This window comes from Mangifera indica, chromosome 8 (assembly GCF_011075055.1).
Source record: "Mangifera indica cultivar Alphonso chromosome 8, CATAS_Mindica_2.1, whole genome shotgun sequence".
NCBI lineage: Eukaryota > Viridiplantae > Streptophyta > Magnoliopsida > Sapindales > Anacardiaceae > Mangifera > Mangifera indica.
This window is the reverse complement of record NC_058144.1, coordinates 10,554,516-10,563,881: the sequence shown is the minus strand read 5'-3', so window position 1 is coordinate 10,563,881 and position 9,366 is coordinate 10,554,516. Positions and strand designations below refer to the sequence as shown.

Below are 9,366 nucleotides of genomic sequence, written 5' to 3'. Positions count from 1 at the left end.
AAATTTAATTTTAAAAAATTTAAAAAGGGTGGGCGTTCATATTTTTTAAACAAAAAAAAAATTTAATTTAAAAAAAATAAAAAGGGTTGGCATCTCAATGTCAACCCTTTTAAATTTTTTTTAATTATTTTTTTCGTTTAAAAAATATGAACGCCCACCCTCTTTAATTTTTTTAAATTAAATTTTAATTTAATCCAAATTTAAATTAATTTGATTTGATTGGATTAATTTGAAATTTGATCCAAATTTAAATTAATGTAATAAAAAACAGAAGAAAATGATAGTGATAATTTTATAATTTTTTATGTAACTCTCTACCATAACAAGAAAAACAATACACATACGAGCACCGGATTGGAATACGAAAACATAAAAAATAAAAGAATTGAGTGCAATAGAAGAAAACAGAAAAAAAATAAATTCATTGGGCCCGGGGGGTTGGCGTCGCCAACCCTTAGCATTAACGCCAACATATTCTTTGTCTGGAATTTTTTCTAACTTGTATTTCGGTATTTTATAACCATCATTATAATATTAAAGAATATTATAACAATTTTAAACAATATAAACAACATAAAATAATAACATTAAACAATCTAACAACATGAAATCACAATAAAATTAAATTTTCGTCTCTCCCTCTTTTGTGTCTAAGTTGAATATTTTATAATGGTTTTCTCACAAGTTTCATTGTTCAATCATGTGCCTTCTTCCATTAATAATTTATTTTTGGAAGAGTGATTTCTTTATCACTTTGAAAGAAGATGAAGAAGAGAGAAAAAAGTTGTAGAGAAGAAGAGAGCGAATATATGTATGAAAGATTAAAGAGGGGTATTTTGAAAAAATTGATTACTGTTGTGGTATATTTGTTTAAGCTTTATGATATGTGGTATTTTTGTATACACGGAATAAAATAATGGTAAAAATTTTAATTTCCCTATAGTTTTTGTCACCGCCCTTCTTCTGGCCACCTCCCCCCTTTGTTGATTGCCACCTCTCTCTGTCCAGGACGTCGTGCTAACTTCACCAGCGTGCATAAACATGAACGAAAGTCGACAGCCCAGCACCAAGAGAGAGACGAGACTTCATGGTCCAGAGATATGAGAGAGAGAGAGAGTAAAAATGGGCATGCATCATGAACAAAAGTTTGCACAGGTTTTTGTTCATGATTCCATGGTCCAGCGACACAACTTCCATTCGTGATACACGTCGAAGAAGTTTGCTGGGCTGTTGACTTGGTTTCGCATTTCTGCAGACTCTCTTCCTCGAATCTCTCTCGGTGCTGGGTTGCTGACTTTTTGTTGGAGTTTCTGCAAACTGGAGAAGTTACCACAGCGTCTGGGACGAGAGAGGCGGTAGGCGACAAGGGGAGGGGCGGCCGAAAGAAGGGCAGTGACGAAAACTATATGGGGGAGGGAATAGAACGTTTTAAAAAGTTTAGGAGGGTGTCTGATTATGATAACTTGAAAAGTATGAATCCCTAGTAAGGGAGGGGATAAGAGCCGATTTTTCAAAATTAGAAAATTTGAGACTTGAAAAGAAATTGTTAGATTTTAAAACTAAAATGAGAAAAGAGGATAGCATTTTGGTTCTTCTAATTTTTTGATAAATGACATATAACAAAAATTTTTAATAGAACTTATATGGTAGATGGGTGTTTGGGTTTGTGAAATCCTATAGGTGTGAGTTTGAGAATGCACTAAACCTTGGGTGAGAATAAATTATTTGGCCATCTTCAAAGTTAAAGCTACATAGTAATAAAAATGGTAAAGCATTCATCGATAGTAGGAGTCATGAGGTGATTCAGTAATTTTTAAGAAAGAGTAGCACTACATGCACAATATATAAATTTGTGTACAAACAAGATATGTCATTATATGATTGAATATTATTTTATCTTTAATTTAAAATTATTTAATTATATAATAATATATTATTATTTGGGTATAAATTTACGTATATGGCCTCCACAGGCCTGCGCCTCCTATATTTCAAATTGTGCAAAATCTAAATGCCAAGTTACAGCTTTAAAATATTTGTTTCCCAGATTTCTTATAGATGATATTAAAAAAAAAAAAAACCGGCAATAATCACAAGAATGATTTCAAGCTTTCCACCACCTCAAGTCTTATTCAACCACTCCCTAAATTTGGACAGATTTTTCCTGGCAATAAAACTACCCATTTTTTAATACATAAATAAATAAATATATGATATTTTATTATATAATTATATATTTTTAAATTAATAATAAAAAAACTCTTAATTAGATAATGATATATGATATATATATTAATTTATATATTAAAAAATATTTACACATAATAATATTTTTTTAAAAAATAAATAAATATCAACATAAATGTCTATTTAATTAATCAATAAAATTATGTATACATATTTTTTATATATAAATATGTATACATGTGGGTATCATATTATCTAATACAATAATTTTAAGTTAATAATAAAATAATATTTAATCATATAATTATATATATATATATATATATATAATATGTTTGCCTACGGAAAAAATATATTAACGCAATATTACACTTTTACTTTTCAAGTTTCCCCGAGAAGGAAGGTTTAATTACGGTTGACAGAATCCGAATCACACCCAGTCCTATAAAATTTACAAAAGATTACATATAACACCAAACTTAGAGCACTTGCCAAAGCTAGAAACCAGTAGAATTTATCAAGTCGAGCTTCCCTCATATCATCAGAAAACCAGCTTTGTCCACCTCTCGACCTTGACAAAACTTCAATGATAGAGATCAATAACGCACTCAGAAAACTTCCCACTCCAAAAACACTTGTATATAAAGCAAACGCCATCGTTCTCATTCTAACTGGTACTTCATTATAGAAGAACTCTTGCATGCCAACCACTGTGAAAATGTCTGAGATTCCAAGCAAAATGTACTGAGGCAACAAATAGAAGATGCTTAGTGGCACTGTTTCGGATTCAGAGATTTTCCCCGTCTGCTTGCTCAATTCTAGCCTCTTTGTTTCCACAGTTGCAGCTATGGTCATCGCTATGATAGACAGAAACATCCCAATTCCCATTCTCTGCATGACATTGATACCCTTTTCGTTTCGGGTGATCATCTGTATCATTGGGATCAAAACTGTGTCGTATAATGGCATAAGGAGGATTATAGAGACTGTGATTGCGCTTTGAAGCGTCGCTGGTGGGATCTTGAAATTGCTCCCGATGTTTCTCTCCATTGTCATGCCTTGTTTGGTGAAAAATGTAGCGGGTTGTTGGAAAAGTACAGCGAACATGAGCAGCATTAACCATATGGGCAGAATTCGGATAACTACTCTTGCATTTTGGAGAAGATGGGCGCCGTTTGTGGGATTCTCAAGCTCAACCGAGTCCTTGCTGCTGCCTAAATTTTGAGGACAAAGAGGTTTTTCCTGAAGCCTGTCACGCAGTTAAGCAAATTTATAGTGATCCATCCAGCGGGTCTGAAATTATTTATAGAAAATAGGCTAAAAGACTTTTTCCCATCAAAAGATTAGTCCATTATCAAAATGATATCTTCTAATTTTCAAAAATTATAATACACACTATCAATTGATGATTTTAAAGGTTAAAATATTATTTTACCTATAATATTAAAAAAATTAAATTTTATCCTTTTTTCTACTTTAGTTTTAAAGATTGATAATTTTTTTTCATAACTTTTTTTCCCTTTCTAGGGTTTTATTGTTTTACTCATTACACTCGCCCTCGAAAAATTTCAAAATAGTGCAGTTATACCATTACAAAATGCATTATCTCTTTTAGTAACTATTCTTTTAGATGATTTACTCTGACATGTTGTCAACCATTTTGTCGTCATCCTCTCCCTCATCAGTGGTATTTTCAGTACAAAAACTATTATTTTTCCGACCGAAATGAGTGAGAGATTCAGCCCTATTGCACATTTTTGTGGCGCCATTGACATTTTTCTTTCAATGGTCGATGATGTTGTGACAAAAGAGGAAGGAAAGGGTTGTGGTGTCATCGACCACTGAAGAAGAAGTTCGACAACGCTGTGAAAACAAGTGAGAGGGGTCGAATCTCTCACTCTTTTTCGACCAACAAAATCATTGTTTTTGCATCAAAAATACCATAAGGGAGGGAGAGAGTGCCAACAAAATAGATGACGATACATAGAAGTAAATTATAAAGAAGAACGATAGCTATATAGAGAGAATGTGTTTTATGAGAACGTAACTGTAATATTTTGAAATTTGAGAAAGATGGTTGTTATAAGTAAAATAATAAAACCCTAGAAAGAGGAGGTAAAAGATAAGTTTTCAAAACTAAGTTAAAGGAGAAAATTATTATTTTTAAAACTAAGGTAAAGAAAAGGGATAAAATTTTGTATTTTTAATAATATTGGTTAAATAGCGTTTTTACTCTTAAAACTAATAGATTTTTTTAACAGTAATAATTGACGAATTGATATTTAAATTTTTAAAAGTTAATAGATATTACTTTGATAATGGACTAAAACCTTGTGTGGGAATAAGTCTTTTGGCCTAAAAAAATATATATTTACTTACTCTTGCTCCACCAGATCAGGTTTCTCAATCGGCAAGGCGGTTTTGCAATCCATCAGTTTTGATGCAGCAGCTTTAATAGCTTGAACGATGTTGAGAAACGGCTTACCTTGAATATGTTTCTCTGATTTTTTCATATACAACCTGACTCCAAACGATAAAAATACCAATGATGTAACCATGGCAACTGTGGGGATGGCGAATCCGAGTACCCAGCCAAAGGTATCTTGGATGTAGGACATGACAGTGACACCCAGAAGGCTGCCGCTGCAGACTCCGAAATACCACCATTTGAAAAACAAACTCTTGATGCTTGACTTCTGGTCTTTGCTGGTGGGCAATTCTTCATCACCAGTGTCCAGTTGATCTGCTCCAAATGCTTGCAACGACGGATTGTATCCACCTTGGCCTAGGGATATTAAAAAGAGGGACCAGAAGAGGAAGGAAGAAGAGCTTGTGCTATTTGGAGGGGACCATGCCCAAGTAAATGCTGTAGATGTCAATGCCACAAGCCCCTAGAAAGAAAAGGAAAAAAAGAATTTATGTGTAAACTAAAAACAACTTATACGGGACATTAAGCTGCCATGTTAGTATTTTTCTTCTCAAATTTAATGGCGTTATTTTCCCTCAAAAGACCTCTATATAATTAAGACGATAAATGAGAGAGATTTTTTTTTTTTTTTTGTGGAAAGTGATAATTCATTAAGTGATTCCAACTCATACTGGAAGGAGATTTTTAAACACAATATCTTGAACTCATGACAACTCTTTCTTTGGAGAATTCAATGAGTTATCCCACTCAAGTTAATTAAAGGAGAAAGCAAATGAAATGACTATTTCATGTGTGTGACATAACCAAAAAAAAGCTCACAGAGTACACAATGATTCATCCCACTCAAGTTTTTCCAAAATAGGTATATATGTCACTAGCTATGTGATAAAATTTCTTTTGTGTAATTAGCAATAGGCCAAGTGACTATTTCCCACCCAAGGTATAGTGTAATCCGGAATTGATATCCGCTAACTTTAAAAAACTTCAAGTCCCACACATGAGCCAATTTCTATTAAAATTTTTAGTTATGGTTAAGGGTAAAATCATTCTTTTGATAATAATATTAAAAAATATATAATTCATTAGATTTTCACCCCTAAGTCTTAAAAACTAACAATTTCACCTCTGGTTAAAGTTTTTTAGTTTTAAAAAGTTACATTCCCTCCCCCACCCCCCACAAAAAAAAAAAAAAAAACCTTTCTTTCCACTCCTCTCCAACAATATCTCTGACTTCCACGAAACTCCCTCACCCATTTCCAACCACCAACTTTATCTAAATTCGTCTGGATTAGATGAATCCATATGGTCTAGATGATGAAGAGTCTTTCAGACGACACCTTCATTGTCTAGATCATCTGGATTCATATAATTCAAATGAATCTAGACTAAAGTGGTGGCCGGAGATGGGTTAGAGAGTTTCATGGAGGTCGTTGGTGGCTAGAGATGTCGCTGGAGAAGAGAGGAAAGGTTTGGGAGGGGGGGGGGGAACTATCACTTTTCAAAATTAGAAAACTTTATCCAAGAGTGCAATTATTAGTTTTTAAAACTTAAGGATGAAAAAAATGAATTATATTTTTTTTAATATTATTGTCAAAATGACGATTTTATCCCTAACTCTAATTGAATATTTTAATAAAAATTGGCTCATGAGTGGTACTTTGGCTTTTTGAAAGTTAGCAGGTATCAATTCTAGACAAAGAAGCATGAAACTTATAAGGGGGTGCATTTCCACGTTTCGAAAATGTTTCCGTTTTTTAAACTCCCCAAAACTTGTACGAAACATTTCGGGTTATTTTGAAATTTTTGAAAAGTTTTGAAACGCGTTTCTTTTAAAAGAAAAATCATGAAATCGATTAAATATACATCTTTTGTATTTTCAAACTTAAAATATCTTTAAATCTTATATTGAATTCATTTTCTCTCCACTATTTGATGTTACTTATCTCCTCTCCAACATGTTATATAGATTGATGTGTATTATTATTTTTTCTTAAATATCTATATGTGTTTGCTTAAGAATAATTTACAATAGATTTTATGATTCCATTTTATAGTATCATTTCTCTTCATTCTTTTTTTATTATTTATTTTTATACTATACAAGTTTATATATTTTTGTTATAAAAAATTTGGTATTTATAAAAAAACCCCTTATATTTTTCATATTTATAAGTTTCCTCAAGTTTTTGTTTCCTATATTTTTTTAAAAATACGTTTTCACGTTTTCGTTTTCGCGTTTCCAGGTTTTCCCCTTTTTGTTTCCGTGCTCCATAGGTTCTAGATTACACTATACCTTAGGTGGGAATAAGTCATTTGGCCTTAGCAATATTATATTTGTCCATGGGAAATTAAAAATATGTATGTATAAAGATAGGGGATAACCTTATCTCCATCTTGTATTATTGCTATAAAGAGGAGGTTATTGTAAAGAAGGTTAATGCTTAACAGATGTAAAAAATATATAATTTTTTGTATAACAAGTAATTTTATACTCCATTAAAATTGTTGTAATAAAGTTTATAATATCATTTTAAAGAGTCACCTCACAGCGGATTCCATCAAATAATATAATAAAGATACTGGCATAATGTATGAATAAATTATACTGATTTATTTATATAATTGAATATGATAATTTATAATTAGATGATATGACAAGATAGTGTAGTTGTACATAGTGACATTAACAGTAGGAACACCTTAGTCAGCATTGTTAATTTAAAGCAACAATTTTTTTTTTTAATTCATCTCCAAGATTTGACCCTTGACCACAAATTTTTGCCGGGCACTTAAACTGTCATTTCTGGAGAGGACGTTATTGATCAATGGCTCGACTCTAACTATAAGAAGATTCCTATTAATTAAGGCAAAGGGACACCAGCACCATGCATGTAACTAATATATATATACGTATATATAACACAAACATGAAAAATGGCTTACTATTAGTAAGAAATATTTTAAAAGATGCATATTAACTTAAAAATTATGCAGCAATCCCCAAGAGAATGACGAATAAGAAGTATATACTTACCACAGCATAGATGAAAGAGAAGGCAAGTATGGTAGAATATCGATCCCAGTAAGAATCAGCAAGTGGCGCTACTAGCAACGGCAGCATGGAGGTGAAGCCACACCAACTGTTTACAGTCTTGGCTGCGAGAGAATTACTCATTTTTACAACGTCTGTGAGATAAGTTACGAGATTTGATGCCACTCCTTTGAACGCTAACCTTTCTGTGCCAGCTATCACTATAAATACATCAACACAGAAACATTTATAAGTTTCTATTCAGAACTCTTCAACCAAGCAAGGCATGTATAATGTATTAGTGAAGACAGATGGTAGAATAATTCTTACCTATAAGCATGATGCATGATTTGCAAAGCCCCTTGTTTCTGTGTCCTCCAGCCATTAGAAAGAGGTAAGTTTGAGACTATAGAGAGAGAGAGAAGAATAACCAGAAATGATATGAACTTATTAAGTTGTCTCAGGCTCTCAGCTATCACAATCTGATATAACTATTCACTACAAAGCTTCAGCCACCTCCACCAACAAAACTTAGTTTACTCTCAACTATGATTATTGCGTTCTTTGTCTCCTAAAAGATTTGGATTTCGTGTCCTAATGGAGCACTAGACAATTTCGAAAGTAACTTTTTCACCAATATAACTTTTGTATTATTTAAGAAGAAAATGTTAAATGCCCCGCACTCTCTTCAGTTGGAAATGTTGTCACGGGGATATTGCAGAGCACAGAGTGTCCACATGCATGGAGTTTTAATGTCAGTTTCAGATATATATCTCATTCGTGCCACTTATATAGTTGACATACACGCTGGAGGACCACCTCTATGCCACGTAAACCCCCTGAAATACTCCCCAGGTAAGAAAGTGAAAGAGTGAAATGTTATGTCTCTGCTTTCTGGATATAAAATTACATGTTATATAATATTTATACTCTAATCATTCAAGTAGAGAATCTATCATTGGGACAAACTGTATTAATACTTCAAGTCTGCAATTTTTTTTCATGCAAATCAACGTGCTTATTTAAATAAAGGTAGTGCAGAAAAACCTTTTAGGCTAATTCATTACCGGCTTTATTGTAAAAATGAAATGATAATTATATGAAACCAGCAAATTATGGTACTGCGCCCTAAGCATAAAGCTTGAGCGTTTCTTTACTTTATATTGCGTAACGTTTGATGACTACTTTTACTACAGCCTACAGAACATAAATATCAGAAAACGTTACGTTATGGCAAGGCAAGGATGGCACGTGGTGAACTGTTACAAGGCACAAGCAAGCACACAATATACACACAGTCACAGAGGCCACGCACAGCCATACACATGTAAAGAAGATCACAATTAATCTTAAATATGGAAGTGGTAGCTGACAAGGATTGTCCTACATGAAGAAGATGGTTACTTGTATTTGCTATTTTTCTGCAATGCAGTTTCCATAGAGTCGAGACGACTAACCCTTATCACTTACTGGTTTAGTGGTTAGTGATATGGATATCACTTTGCTTAGTTTTATTATTGCCAAAAGTATATGGTTGCCTTACCCAAAGGAATGGAAACCCCACTTCCTTTGATTTTTGCGCCACAATGGCATTTATTCCTTGTGCTTATGCTTCGTATAGTTATATCAAACAGCAGAACCAATAACATTGCATAAAACCATACATTAAAATATATACGTTAGTGCTTGATGTTGATATTGATATGTGTTTTTATATCTT

The 9,366-nt window shown here is 32.6% G+C and overlaps 1 protein-coding gene across 1 annotated transcript; it reads right to left on the bottom strand.

The window, feature by feature from the left end:
• Positions 1 to 2,542: 2,542 nt before the first annotated feature.
• Positions 2,543 to 8,416, bottom strand: LOC123222694 (protein NRT1/ PTR FAMILY 5.9-like). Its single transcript, XM_044645599.1, has 4 exons — positions 7,977 to 8,416; positions 7,650 to 7,867; positions 4,567 to 5,078; positions 2,543 to 3,436 (listed from the first exon to the last, which is right to left on the bottom strand). The coding sequence occupies exons 1-4, from the start codon at positions 8,029 to 8,031 to the stop codon at positions 2,593 to 2,595; spliced, it is 1,629 nt and encodes a 542-aa protein (XP_044501534.1). The 5' UTR covers positions 8,032 to 8,416; the 3' UTR covers positions 2,543 to 2,592.
• Between the last annotated feature and the right edge of the window lie 950 nt (positions 8,417 to 9,366).